Source organism: Rhodamnia argentea, chromosome 11 (assembly GCF_020921035.1).
Source record: "Rhodamnia argentea isolate NSW1041297 chromosome 11, ASM2092103v1, whole genome shotgun sequence".
Taxonomy (NCBI): Eukaryota; Viridiplantae; Streptophyta; class Magnoliopsida; order Myrtales; family Myrtaceae; genus Rhodamnia; species Rhodamnia argentea.
In genome coordinates, this window is record NC_063160.1 from 23,856,808 (window position 1) to 23,871,690 (window position 14,883).

Below are 14,883 nucleotides of genomic sequence, written 5' to 3' on the forward strand. Positions count from 1 at the left end.
ACATACTCTTCATCAGCCACCCTTAGTTTAATATACTCCTTCAAACTACTCTTGTTAAACTGTGGGGCACATGGTCACACAGTGCAATGAATCCGAGTTCTTCATGCTCAGCGACGCTTCCTGCTTATAAATAGAGTGACCAACATCCTCTTCATCAGCCACCCTTAGTTTATTATACTCCTTCAAACATCTGCCTCCCTCCCTCCCTCCCTCCCTCCCTCCCTCCCTCTGCTTCATTGACCACACACATGAGGATGGCTAAGATAAATCCGAAGGATCGACACCATCCTCCTTCTCATTGCCATTTTCATTTTGAGTGCAAGTTTGGGGACTTGCTATGGCAGAGAAGGCAAGCATTGGAGGCACAGCGAAGCTTGCCAATTTAAAAAAGGACAAGGTCATCGAGGTGGACACCGACACCACTGCCAACATCACAACCGCCTTTCGCCAAAGGTGAACGGAGATGGGTACACTGTTCCTCAAGATACTATGACAAGTTTAGCAGGAAGTTCAGGGCGTACTACCACCTTTAATGTGCTGGACTATGGTGCCAAAGGGGATGGACATGCTGATGATACGAAGGTGATTATTATTCTTAAAAGCTTTCAACTGTATATTTTCTTTGCAAATCAGACCTGTTCTTCCGCCTTGCTCTCAAGCAGTTGTGGGTCGAAAATCTGACAAGAGAACATCGCAAGAAAACAACAGTAGTATAGAGCAGCATTGCCTGCTGGATGGTTAGTGTGTGCTGGGGCTAAATGATCTTACATAGCCCACCAGGCAACACCCAGGCAGTGCATATGCATAGAACTGCCAACCTCCACAATTCAAATTGTAGAACTCAAACCAAGCGGTGTCAGTAATCACAGTTTATCCAGAAAGAAATCAGTAGTCACTGTAATTTTTAACAGGTGCCGCACCATTTGTACTGATGCTCAACAAGGCAGACCTAGGGGAATGAATGTGGCCAATAGTTTGGCCAGGAGATGCTTCATGGGTCACAGTTTAAACCAAGCGGTGTCAGTAATCACAGTTTATCCAGAAAGAAATCAGTAGTCACTGTAATTTTTAACAGGTGCCGCACCATTTGTACTGATGCTCAACAAGGCAGACCTAGGGGAAATGAATGTGGCCGATAGTTTGGCCAGGAGATGCTTCATGGGCACAGGAAGTAAACCTCGAAAAAACAATCAGTAAATAATTGAAAAATAGTTGGATCAATTTTTATTTTGTTTGAAACTTAAAGAAAAAGCGGGGATGTCATTTAAGAGTTTATGGGTTTTAGGATAAAAAGTAATTGAGTCAAACTGACGGGCATTTGAAGCAGCTTGGGCAGCAGCATAATAAAAAACTTCAAAACAACAATCAGTAAATAATTTGAAACAGGAAGTAAACCTCAAAACAACAATTAGTAAAATATTGAAAACCTTGAAACAGCATTTGAAGCAGCTCATGCAGCAGCATAATAAGCAGGGATGTGATTTAAGAGTCTTTACGGTTTTAAAAATATAACCTAATTAAGTCAACTGGACAGGCATTTGAAGCAGCATGGGCAGCAGCATGTCAAGTGGCGGCATCAACACTGGTGGTCCCATCTGGGTCCGTGTTTATGGTCAAGCCAATCTCTTTCTCAGGGCCTAATTGCAAACCAGGCATTGTGTTTCAGGTAACTTTAACATCCCATTCCTGCCAGTTAACTTCATTAGATATCAACATTCGGCATTGGACCAATTCTGGCTGAGGCATTAATCGGGTTCAAAACCTTGTAGAAGATTTGGTGAGAAGAAAATCTAGGATAGAATTCCACGGGATAGCCATACTTCTGTAACTTGTCTTCTATACAGTTAGATGGCAAGATAATTGCTCCAACAAGCTCTCAGGCTTGGGGATCAGGTCTCCTCCAATGGATTGAATTCACAAAGCTCACAAAGATCAAAATTAAGGGAAAGGGCACCATTGACGGACAAGGCTCTGTTTGGTGGAATGATTCAGCCACTGTTTATCCAACGGATGAGTTGGATTCGGTCTCCTCCACAGCCCAAAATTCAACAATTAGCTCCACCGATATGGTAACTCAGTGCATATTACACATACACTTTTTCCTATTGGTTATATTTTACCCTCTGTTACACGGACTCGTTGTTTGAAATTTTTTTCCCGTGTCGGACACGTGTCGGACTCGGACACGTGTCCGACACGCTGGGACACCTCCGGACACTTCTCGGACACGCGGTCAACGCGTGTCCGAGACCGGACTCGCGGTCAACTCCACGGACACGCGAGTCCCTCGCGTGTCCGACGCTAAAAAACCTAAAATAAACAAACACCCAATTTTGACCTAATTTCAACTCACCCCTCTCGGTCGCGATCTCACCTCTCGCTCTCGCTCTCCCTCTCGCGATCGTCGACCGGCCTCCATCTCGCGACTCGCCACCGTCGCCGGCTCCCATCGCCGGCTTTTGCTCGCGCCGGCGTCTCCCTCTCCCTCTCGCGACTATCAACTTGCCTCAGCTCGCGTCAACTCGCCGCCTCGATCACGCCTCAGCTCGCGCCGGCGTCTCCCTCTCCCTCTCGCGACTGTCAACTCGCCTCAGCTCGCGTCAGCTCGCCGCCTCGATCACACCTCAGCTCGCGCCTCAGCTCGCGCCGGCATCTCCCTCTCCCTCTTGCGACTGTCAACTCGCCTCAGCTCGCGTCAGCTCGCCGCCTTGATCACGCCTCAGCTCGCGCCTCAGCTCGCGTCTCTACTCTTGCCGCGCCGCCTCAAGGTATCGCTCCTCTGCTCCCCCTCCTCTGCTCACGCTTCGCTCGAGACAAGGGTTTTGGATCTCCCCTGTTGCGCCGCGGTTGAAGACGGGGTTTTGGATCTCCCCTCCTCCGGCCGACCTGCTCACGCCTCTGTTCACCCGCGTTTTAAGTATCATCTTGGCTCGCGAATCGCGTACGTCCATCTCACTCCCCCACTTAATTTTTTGTTTCTATGCTTATTTGATTCCACCGTTTGAGTGCTATTTCTTCTCTTCTTCACCCCTGAAGCTAAAATGGACTAGTGTGCTATTTTTTACTGTTCTATGCTTAATTAAGGGGAAAGGGCACTCAACGGCGTCAATGCTCTTGGACTAGTGTGCTATTTTACTGTTCTATGCTTAATTAAGGGGAAAGGGCACTCAACGGCGTCAACGCTCTTGAGGAAGTCCAAACGGGTTAAGAACTTAAGATAAGAAGAAACTAATTTCCTTATTGTATGTTCAAGCGGGTGTCTTTATCTATTGTGCATATCTCGGCTATGTTTGATGTCTATTTTGGGGACCAAAACTTATACGTTGAAATTTATAGTCCTTGTAATTACATTTTTGTAGAGTGATATCAACTTATCAAGCATGGACAGAAGAGCAATGAAGATTTAAATAAACCACTTGTGGAGGTTTATTACTAAGTTGGCTAATCATGGAGATGCGGGGGGGAATTGTTCTTGGAAATGCAATTTTTGTGAAAAAGATTTTAAGAGTTCCTATACGAGAATTAGGGCTCATTTGTTGATGATAAGTGGAAGAGGGATTGCAAAATGCGGCAAAGTAGAAAAACAAGATCTTTTGGAGATGGAAAGACTAGATAAGGAGGTCAATGATAGATTACGGAGTAATGCTCCTAGAAATGTGCCTTTGCCACCTTCTAGTTGTAGTAGTGTGCAAATGGATTCAACATTTGACTCTAAGAAAAGGAAAATGGGAAGTGGGAGTGGAAGTGGGAGTGGGAGTGGAGGAGCAATTGAGAAAGCATTCAACATATCTCAACGGGAACATTTAGATCATTTGATTGCTAGGATGTTTTATTCAGGCGGGCTTGCCGTTTAACCTAGCAAATAACCCTTACTTTCATGAAGCTTTCACTTATGCCGCTAATCACAACATTGCGGGATATGTACCACCGAAATTTAATTTGTTGAGGACTACTTTATTGCAAAAAGAGAAAGCAAATATTGAGAGCTTGTGTACACCAATTAAAAAAATGTGGAAGGATAAGGGTGTAAGTATCGTGAGTGATGGATGGAGTGACTCACAAAGGAGGCCACTTATTAACTTTATGGCGGTGTCGGATGGAAATCCTATGTTTATAAAATCGGTTGATTGTTCGAATGAAAGGAAGGACATGCATTTCATTTTCAACTTATTGAAAGAAGTAATCATTGAAGTTGGACATGAGAATGTGGTCCAAGTTATTACGGACAATGCTTCAAATTGTAAGGGTGCGGGACAACTCATTGAACAAGAATTTCCGTCCATTGTTTGGACACCTTGTGTGGTGCACACGCTTAATCTAGCTTTGAAGAACATTTGTGCCGCAAAGAATGTGGAGGCCAATGAAGTAGCATACGATGAATGTAATTGGATTACAAAGATTGTTGATGATGTTATGCAAATCAAAAATTTCATCATGAACCATTCGATGAGATTGGCAATATACAACGAGTTTATTCACTTAAAGTTGCTTTCCGTGGCGGATACTCGTTTTGCATCGATGATTGTGATGCTTAAGAGATTCAAGTTGATAAAAAATGGTCTTCAAAACATGGTTATTTGTGAGAAATGGAGTACTTATCGAGATGATAATCAAGGGAGGGCTAGGTTTGTCAAGGAAAAAGTGTTGGATGATCTTTGGTGGGATTCAATAGATTACATACTTTCCTTCACAGCTCCTATTTATGACATGCTTAGAGTTTGCGACACCGACAAGCCTTGTCTTCACTTGGTTTATGACATGTGGGATTTGATGATTGAAAAAGTGAAGAAAGTTATATACATGCATGAAGTGAAAAGGCTACATGAGGAGTCTACGTTTTATGAGGTGGTTCATAAAATTCTTGTGGATCGTTGGACTAGGAACAACACTCCACTTCATTGCTTGGCACATGCCTTAAATCCTAAGTAAGTTCTAAACTTATATTATATTGGTTATTCTTTCTTTAACATATTGATATAATGCTCCTTTTACTTATATATGTTTTGTTAAATAAGGTACTATAGTGATCAATGGCTCGATGAAGATTCTACTCGAGTTTCTCCACACATGGACTATGAGATCAATGAAGAAAGAAAGAAATGTCTTAGGAAATACTTTCCTAATGAGGATGAGCTCTATAAGGTGAGTGTGGAGTATGCAGATTTTGCGTGCAATAGTGGGCGTTTTCAAGACCCTCATTCCATTCGAGATCGGTATTTTATGGAGCCTAAGATGTGGTGGGTTGAACATGGTGCATGTGCACCTATGCTTCAAAAAATAGCCTTCAAGCTTCTTGCACAACCTTCTTCTTCATCTTGTGCCGAGAGAAACCTGAGTACCTACTCCTTTGTGCAATCGGCAAGAAGACATAGGATGACTCCAAGACGTGCAGAAGATTTGGTTTTCATTCATAGCAACCTTCGTCTTCTATCAAGAAAAGACCCACGATATTTAGAAGGAGAGACCAAGATGTGGGATATTGGCGGAGATGCATTTGACACGTTTCAAGATGTTGGGGTGCTTGAAGTTGCAAGTCTTTCACTTGATGAGCCCGATATAGAATCCGTTCTTTTGTCGGGAGGAGCGGATAATGTAGATCCATGACTTCTTGTTATTTTTTATGGTGAAATGGAATTTGTTTTTTGTTTTCCACCTATGGTTAAATGTTAAATTTAAGGTGGAATGTGGATTGCTTTTTTTTTTTCCCTCCAAGTTTTATGGATTATTGAAATGAAATGTAGTTGAATTCTTCACATGATGTATTTTTTTATCGCAAAGTATGGTTTTACTTTGCCTACACATGATATATTTTGTGAGACCTTTCTAAGGAGGAGATTAATAATAGTTTCGACATCATGATGTATTATTGTTGAAATTATAAAAACAATGATTTATTGTGTATATATAAAAATATACATATAATATAAAACGTGTCCTAGCGTGTCGGAATTTTCTACTTTTTGAGAATTCACGTGTCGGCGTGTCGTGTCGTGTCGTGTCGCGTGTCGTGTCCCGTGTCCGTGTAACATAGATTTTACCCACTAGCATGCATAGTTCCAGTTAAAAGCCTAACCACAGTTCTTGAAACTTATCGACTATTTTCAAACATGCTGCAGATAAGTACTAATCTAAGTAAAATGCCAAGCACCAAGCCCACGGTAATTTCCAGTCTTTCCACCTCAAAATCCCACAGAACAGAAGTAAACTCCTAAAACAATGTGATCTTGGCATGCAGGCACTTAGGTTCTATGGAAGCTCTGATGTAGCAGTCAACGGGATAACTATACAGAACAGCCCTCAGACCCACCTAAAGTTCGACTCTTGCACAGATGTCCAGGTTTTTGGTGTTACTATATCTTCCCCAGGAGACAGTCCCAACACTGATGGAATCCATCTGCAGAATTCCCAGAATGTGCTGATTTACAGCACAGATATTGCGTGCGTGTAATCCTCCATTTTCCTAACACCAAAGCAGTGTATCCTTCCTTCAGGGGCACCACAAGCACCTGATGTTAACGAGTGCCCCCAGGTCACTGGTTAAGCATACTTAATTTAGAATAATTCACTTTTTAAAACATTGATTTTGCATAACACAAGAACAGTGATGCTTTGAAAACTATCAAGTTTCTTAATTGAATGCTTAACAAATGCCCCTGGGTACCCATTAACAAAAGTCTTCTCAGAATTAGTCCGCCCAAAAGTCGCTCGACAATACACAGACCTTTGAAGGAAGGATCTCCCCATTTTTTCCAAAGGATCCTTAAACTAGAAACGATAATTGAGTACCAGTTTTTTTTTTTTTGCAGGAGATGACTGTGTATCAATACAGACTGGATGCTCCAATGTATACATACACAATGTAAATTGTGGACCAGGACATGGTATCAGTATAGGAGGACTAGGAAAGGACAACACTAAAGCTTGTGTCTCAAATGTAACCATCCGAGACACAATAATTACTGGAACATTAACGGGGGTCAGGATAAAGACATGGCAGGTAAAAAGACCCTAATCCAATAATGACCTCTACAACCTTTTTCGATTGTCCACTTCATTGACAAAACAGTAACAACTCAACTTCAAACTGCAGCAAGGCAAAATTGATAAACTTTTCTTTCTTGTTTTTTTTTTTTTTTTTTGGAATCAGGGAGGTTCAGGATCTGTACAAGATATCATGTTCTCAAACATCCAAGTATCTGAGGTTCACACTCCTATTATGATTGACCAGTTCTACTGTGACCAAGAAAAATGCAAGAATGAAACAGCGGCTGTAGCAATTTCAGGCATAAACTACATGAACATAAAAGGAACTTACACGGTGCAACCTGTACATTTTGCCTGCAGTGACAGCTTGCCTTGCATCGGCGTGTCTCTTACAAGCATAGAGTTGAAATCAGTTCAAGGCAGCCACTTGTATGATCCCTTCTGCTGGGAGACATATGGTGAGTTGAAAACCACCTCAGAACCTCCAATCAGCTGCTTACAGAAAGGGAAAGCCATCAAACTTACCATCTCAGCTTGTTCCATGCTGAGTTTAGGCAAAGAATTCTGCTAGATATACATACCTTAGGCTTTGAGTGATCTCTTCAGCCATATTTGGCCAACTATGTAGGGAGGAACTATATGGAAATATACACATGTAAGGGAATCATCATGTTCTAGTGATAGAATTGTATTTCTACACATGAATATACAGGAGTACAGAGATACTTTTTCCATTTTAACAGTGGATTCCAGCCAAATATTCTATTTGTCGGAGACCACCAAGCACTTTCCTCCCAGAATCGCACAAACACATTCAAAGATGAGAACCATGGACTAATATAATATCAGGACTCATATAATATCAACCTTGAATAATAGACAAACACCAAGATGAAACATAGAATCCTTCGAGAAAACCAGATGGACCTATCTCATGGCCAGGGTAGACAAACAAAAGAACAAGCGGTAGTTTAAAACTAATGTGTTCAGTCTGACATTGCCTGTTTGTAGGTGTACAGCTACATATTAGAAGGTGATTTGTGATGGAAAATATAAGGAAGTGCGGACAATTAATTGCATAAATGTTCTCTGATAACCAAGTGTAGCCTTTACAACTCATGCGTCCATTACCAACCATGATGAATATTTCAGCCAAATATTCAATTGGAGAGACAACCCGGCACTTCCCTCGCAGGATTATACAAGCACATTCAAAAGATGAGAACCACGGACCCAGTCTGGACACAAATCTTTACAGTCTCAATCCTTTACAACTCATGTATGTTGCTCTCAATCATGAGAAAATCTACAACCAAAACATCAATTCACGTTGCCTGCTAACTTGTTGACTTCTGATCCTCCGCTACCTGCACCGTGCATCTTCCCACTCTTCCAAATGAAAAAGAAATATCTAAATCAGTTGCTTCCTGGAAATTACTCCCGAGAATTATCCCTCTGAGTTATCATTCTGCAATAACCCCAGAAACATTGCCGCAAGTTTCACAGTTAGTTGTTATTCCAACAAAAGCAAATTGGCGCCACAAAACTGAGGAAAACAGTAATTATCTCAGCACTTTAGTGAAGACCAGCTCACACTAATTTACCCCACAGGTGTGGACATCGATACTCTTTTAATTTCTTTTCTTCTTTTATGGCCAAAACAGGCACTTAGCTGCTTCTCTGCTTTCCTCTGTCAACTCCATATACTAAGTTACATAAGACATAAATGTAACAGAGGGCCTAAACTTGCACTAGTACTAATAGAATTGAACTGAATACAATTACAAGTAAACTAGACAATTTGGAAGCTCATAAAACCACAAGATCAAGCATCCGATCACATTCAAGCCAAACTTTTCTTAGAATGGGCAGTTCTTCCTTTAGAATGAAGTTATGGCCGTCAACTTGTCCTCTAAACTTTCCCATGAATAATGAAATCAAAATAAAACAACTATAAGTAAATTAGATGTTTTGGAAGTTTAAAAAACCACAAGAGAAAAAGATTCTCAAATATATGTTGTCTTGCCTAAAAAACAAATGTAATGTACAAAACCTTATGATTGTCTCAAAATACATATGCACTCAAGAATAAAAATATATCATAATTAGGCCATTTATAGCACGGAATCACTAGCAAAAGTTAAAAACTTCTGTATTCAGGTTCTGGCTTATTCTGACTGGGTTTGCATATAAGGTGAGCTTTTCTGCTTATAGAAAGCCATCCACTTCAGCCTCAAAATTCCATGATACTTCATTAATAGTCCTTTGACCCAAAAATATAAGCTCCAGCTTTGCTGTACTCACCTGAGTATCAAAGCCTCAGATAAAATCATGACTTGCCAAAACCAATAGCTACCCTCCTTCTACGTGTATCTATCCGTTCAGGACTGGGCAATCCTGTCCTCTGCTCATACTTCTTCTCCAAGGCCTGGACAAGCATCACAATTTTGATAATGAAAACATAAGCAGAAAATGAAGATGCATAAAAACATAAGAAGAAAATGAAGATGCATAAAAAGAGATGAGAGCTGCACAAGCAAACAAGTACCCAAAAATTCTTCTATTAATGCAAGATGTCAAATGCCCTGACCCTGTTAAAACCTCCATGTCTAAGAAACACTGGACCCTCTAACAGCCTTTAAGCAAAAGCAATTAATCATCTTTTTTTGAATTCAACAAGAGACATGCCTATTCTGAATAAATACAGGAGATTTCTCTTTCGGATAAATAATCTGAAAAGAATTCTCACAGAGATAGCAAATAGAGAAGACTAGAAAGTTAATAAACTGAAAATCGATAACATCTAGAGTAGAAAGCATTTCAGTTTCTGAAAGCAATCATCAGGCATATAAGTTGCCTCATTCAAGGAAAGATGATGTCTCCAAATGAGGAATTCCCAAAATGGTACATTTTTTCTCAAGGGAAAAACAAAATCAAGTTGATACTTAACATGCATAGAGCATTTCATGGGGATAACTTCAGAGTTTGACCATGGCAGATATTTCGATAATTGAACAAACCAGAAATGACCCACAACAAGCATGTATCAACTCACCTCCAGCTCTGCATGTATGCTGTCAAGAACTTGTTCAGTCATTCTATCAGAGAAGACAATCCCCTGCAACAAATTATTTTATTTATAAGAATAGATTCACAATAGCCATGAATGTGTAGAATGCCTTGACATGAAAAATCAAGCCCTTCTCTGGGACATGATCTACATGGGCACGATAAGGCTCACTTATAAGGTAAGAAACAGAGGATCATCTCTTGACACCTTCAACCCAAGATATGGTTAGAAGTAGAAAATTATGTATGCTGAGAATCAATGGCCAAACCATTTTCTTTCACTAATTGCTTGCCCCTGCCAGCGTAACAGACAGGAGGGCCAAACTAGTGTAAAATATTTTGCTCAAACTAAGAGTAGGTATTTTCATGCATAACCAGTTTAGGCCCCCAGTGATCCACTGTGGTTTTGTGTATGCAAATCTAAACTCGTCATGCATTGTAGCCATGTTGTTTCAACAAATGCTCCAATAATTTCTTCAAAAAATGTCCGATAGCAACTGCAAGATGTAACAGTTATGTGATCATCCTTCCTCCAAAATGCAACTAGTTTCTTCTCACAAACTAGCAACTGGGCATTCACACAGTAGTATCCAGCTTTAGAACCTTTGTTGTCAACTACCAATTTCATTAATTGCGCTCATTAAATAATGCAGAAGATAGTAGCATCAAAGTCCAAGAAGTACATGACTACAGCCAAATATCTTTTACATGCTGTCCAATACATTTTTCGCTGTCTTGTACTTTATTAATTAGCAAGAACATAGCAAGTTTTGTGATAATATTCTAAAAAAATATCACACCACAAGTACACAGATGTCTGGAGTACCTGAAGCATTTTTAAAAGTAAATACAAACCATTTTTAGAAGTACACGATATGATGTCACAAAAAGCCCTACCTGCAAATGGTCAAATTCATGCTGGAAAACTCTTGCAGGAAGACCAGATAAGCTGACAGTAAACCTTGCCCCACTGATATCCAGAGCATCAATCTTCACACTTTCTGGTCTCTGCATGTAAAACAAGACAGATTTACTCTGACAAGCAAATAAAACTTCATAGATTCACTAAGAAAAAGTATCACTGCAAAAAACAACCAATTTCTCTCTGCAAGATTAAAGAGTCGTCGCAATGAGTATTTAGCACGAATAATAGCCGGTGACAGGTAAAGATTAAAGACAGAGCGACGGGGACACATCGTACATTGAACTTGGTCTCATAGGGTTGGTGCAAAATTTGGAACCCGATCAAGAACGGGACGACGCACGGCAACCAAGGCGACACATGACACGCACCTTCAGCACCACATCAGCCTTCTCCATCTAATGACATCTTGGCGACGACTCGATTTCCGCAGCAACACCTCATTGCTGACTCAACCGCCACCTCTTCGTCATATGTCGCCACCTCAGCCTTCCTTCTTGTGACGACACATCGCTGGCGAATCATCACCTCCGATTGCGACACGTCGTCGACAACTCATCCCTCACCGTTCTCTCTTCTTGCAACACCTCAGCCCTCACGTGGCAAGGACTGCCATGTTGCCACCACCACCTCCTACACCGACCGCCTGCCTCTCCCGTATATATATATTCTCTCCTCACTTTCGGTTTTGGATTACCACCAGCCGAACAGCCCCTCCCCTCATTCCTCATCTTCAATCTTCATTACTCCCCTCACCGCGTCGTCCACCGAAGCTGTGCCAAACTCTCGCCATTTCGCTGAACCCGTGGTTGTCAATGCCGGCTCGAGGAGCTTGGTGTTGCCCAAAGTGGGTCACGCTAAGGAGTAAAGGCAACCCGAGCTCGTCCGCATAGCAATCCAACCTCCGTTTTCTTCGAGCTTGAGTCTAAGGCAAATAGATCCCTAATCCTTACTACTAGACTACCTATGGTTGGCATTGTGAGCGTTGAGCAACGACCGATCTTGATTTGTAATGAGCTCAATTTGGTATGATTTTGAGACCCTGAGCTTTGTATATGGTTTGTGTTTAATAATGGCCGACTTACCTGCGATCTCGTGATTCTATAGATGGTTTAGTCATTTGGATTAGTGTTCCTACTTGTTGGGTTTAATACTCACTCCGTTTGTTGAAATATCTTTCGGAATAATAGTATGCCGGATCCACTGACCCCCATGCAGCAACACTTTTATGGCAAACCCTTATGGATAAGTCGGTCCACGGAAGAATATACCGAGGTCCGACCCAACAGCCCATTATGAATCCGCTATAAAATTATTCGCTCTAGGGTTTATGTGGACGAGAGACCACTCGTCGGAAGACTCGCATTCAAATTCAAAGTTGTGTATCATCATGGCATAACTGGGTGGATAGGTCCTATTGCACCTCACCATTTTGATGTGGATGGTTAGGCTAGTGATACGGAGAACGACGCAGTTTCTAGTGCAGGCATTGTTATGATGTTTGCCTAAGAAAAGAACTGAGGGTTGTACAGATAGTGATGGAGTTTGTTGGTGGTTCTAGTACTCATGAGTAGATCACCTTCCCTCGCAATCCTCCCAGAGTAACTGGTGTAACTAAGGAGTGATGTACATAACTTAGATAAGATATGAATACAAAATATTTAGCCAATTTGTTGAATTATCTTACTGTTTATGGCTGTATGTGCTATCTAGTAAGTATAGGCTAGTCCAACCTGTAAGGTCATACCCTTTAGGCGTCCCTGCCAGTCTTTCTTTTCATGCACTTGAGATCTCGTATGGCCAACTGATTGTTTTCAGTTTATACTCTTCCACATGCGCCATTATTCTAACTGGTGGGAGTCAAGTTGCCACAAGTCCACAATTATATCTTGGCCCAAAAAGAAAAAAAGCTTCTTCTATAAGACATTGCAAAACATAACTATCATCCATGTAGAAATGACAACAATGTTTATACCAGCTCACATGTCACACAGATCAGCGTCCTCCAGATCACATACATAAACAATGGGAAAACAGGTATGTTGACGAGAAAAATAGTAAACTACATATAAATTTCAATGAAACTATAGTAAAAAATTGCCTTCCCTCTCCTAATTTCTTCCTGGCTTCTGCCTTAAGACTTGCCAATGGTAAGATCCAACTATTTCAGCCATTACTCTCAAGAGCCAAGCCATGTCATCCAAAAAATCCATTCTCTCCTATAAGTAGCATTTCAACTCAAGGAAGTCCAACACCAACGCTGCAGCTAGAAGTAAGAAATATACCTGCACGTCAGCATAAATACCAGGGAATGAGAGGCAACCTTCATTGAAGGGCACCATCTTTTTGGAATATTTAATTATTCTTGGATTCACAAGAACAATCTCCTCTCCCTCCCCGCTTTCGCCAACGGGATTGAACACCATGAGTTGGACATTAATCCCTACTTGGGGCGCCGAGAGTCCAATACCATCAGTTCTGCAGAAAAGGAAGCCATAGCATTCAACCCATGTAATTGCGTAAGGATTTTCTTTAAGCATCCGACAATGACTAGGAGGGGCATGACAAGAACAGAGACAGACTCGAGTGACAACGACCAAGTGATCATTAAACAAACGTCCGCAACACTGACTACAGAGTATCCCCGCTAAAACATCGCAACCAACATCAGCAGCCGCATTAAAGCGAATGAAGAGCTTACTTGTACATAACATCGAACATCTCGTCCACTAACTTCTTCAAATTGTCGTCAAACGTCCCAATCCGCTTGTTCTTCGCCCTCAGCGCAGGGTCCGGATACTCCACTATCTTAAGCGGAGCCTCGAATTGAATATCATCAGCTAAAAAGTAAACCGAGAAAGAGAAAAAAAAAGCATCTCACATGCCCGAAACTCCTCCAACTCTCAACTCGGGAAAGAACAAAAGCACCGAATCCCAGGTACCTATGAGCGGAGCATATGCACTAAATGAAATAGCTACTTACCCGAAGCGAGATCGCCGTCCTTGGATGAGAAGCCTCGCTTGGCCTGCGCGCGAACCGGCAGCGACGGCGGCTCGTGCCGGACAGCGGAGGGCGCGGACGGAAGTGTCAAAGAGAAGCGACGGAGCCGACCGGAGGTAGACGGAGGAGGAGGGCGGAGACGGAGGCTGAGACGAGGTAGGAGAGAGTGAGAGATGATAAGGGAAGATAAGTGGAGGCGAACAGCAGAAGCCATGGCCGCGACTGACGAGAAGCAGGGCGGAAAGTGCTCGTGTAGATTAAAGCGCGACGGCGACGGAAGTTTTTTGTGTCTGGAAAAATAAAGGCGTTTGCTAAGCTGACCGTTCCGCAAGGTCTGACGGTGGGATGGTCGGCTTACGACCACAAACGAAATTTGTGGAAAAAATATTTAAGATTTTTTATTTTTTATTAATATGACTAAAAATTAATATTTTTATGATAAATTTATTTTAAATTATTTTTTAATCATAAAAAATTTTCAATTAGTATATTTGTGACAAATTTACGCTCAATTGATACACCTGTGACAAATTTACCCTCCATTAGTTTTAGTTAAATTTAACTATCAAATTTGTGAGTTAGATGACACGTGAAAACTCATGGATGTAACACTTTATGGTTTCACAGGAGTATCAATTTGAAATTTTTCCTAATATTAATTCAATTTAATGAATGGTAAATTTGTTACCGTTATACCAGTTTGAGATTTTTTGTGGTTAAAAAAATTAGTTTATGGTAAATTTGTCACAAGTGTATCAATTTAGAGTTTTTTTATGATCAAAAAATAGTTTTGGATAAATTTATCACGCTTATATCAGTTTGAGATTTTTCGTGATCAAAAAAATAATTTTGGGTAAATTTGAATGTATTTGAGATTTTTCGTAGTATTAACCCTTCTTCTTTTTTT

At 41.2% G+C, this 14,883-nt stretch overlaps 2 protein-coding genes and 1 pseudogene across 4 annotated transcripts; 2 read left to right on the plus strand and 1 right to left on the minus strand.

The window, feature by feature from the left end:
• Positions 1 to 270: 270 nt before the first annotated feature.
• Positions 271 to 7,928, plus strand: LOC125312977 (annotated as a pseudogene).
• On the plus strand, positions 3,845 to 5,650 carry LOC115751129. The gene is made up of 2 exons (XM_030688867.2): positions 3,845 to 4,925; positions 5,016 to 5,650. Exons 1-2 carry the CDS (start codon positions 4,009 to 4,011, stop codon positions 5,602 to 5,604), a joined length of 1,506 nt encoding a protein of 501 aa, XP_030544727.2. The 5' UTR covers positions 3,845 to 4,008; the 3' UTR covers positions 5,605 to 5,650.
• Positions 7,929 to 8,048: 120 nt separating the features above from the next.
• On the minus strand, positions 8,049 to 14,262 carry LOC125312894 (peptide deformylase 1B, chloroplastic/mitochondrial-like). Of its 3 annotated transcripts, none has more exons than XM_048272844.1 (7): positions 13,959 to 14,262; positions 13,677 to 13,815; positions 13,261 to 13,453; positions 10,951 to 11,061; positions 10,040 to 10,102; positions 9,289 to 9,412; positions 8,049 to 8,411 (listed from the first exon to the last, which is right to left on the minus strand). In XM_048272844.1, the coding sequence occupies exons 1-6, from the start codon at positions 14,188 to 14,190 to the stop codon at positions 9,314 to 9,316; spliced, it is 837 nt and encodes a 278-aa protein (XP_048128801.1). In that variant the 5' UTR covers positions 14,191 to 14,262; the 3' UTR covers positions 8,049 to 8,411; positions 9,289 to 9,313. The 3 variants fall into 3 exon arrangements, with proteins under 3 accessions (XP_048128801.1, XP_048128799.1, XP_048128800.1); XM_048272842.1 differs by having other exon boundaries at positions 8,049 to 8,452; XM_048272843.1 differs by having other exon boundaries at positions 8,049 to 8,674.
• Between the last annotated feature and the right edge of the window lie 621 nt (positions 14,263 to 14,883).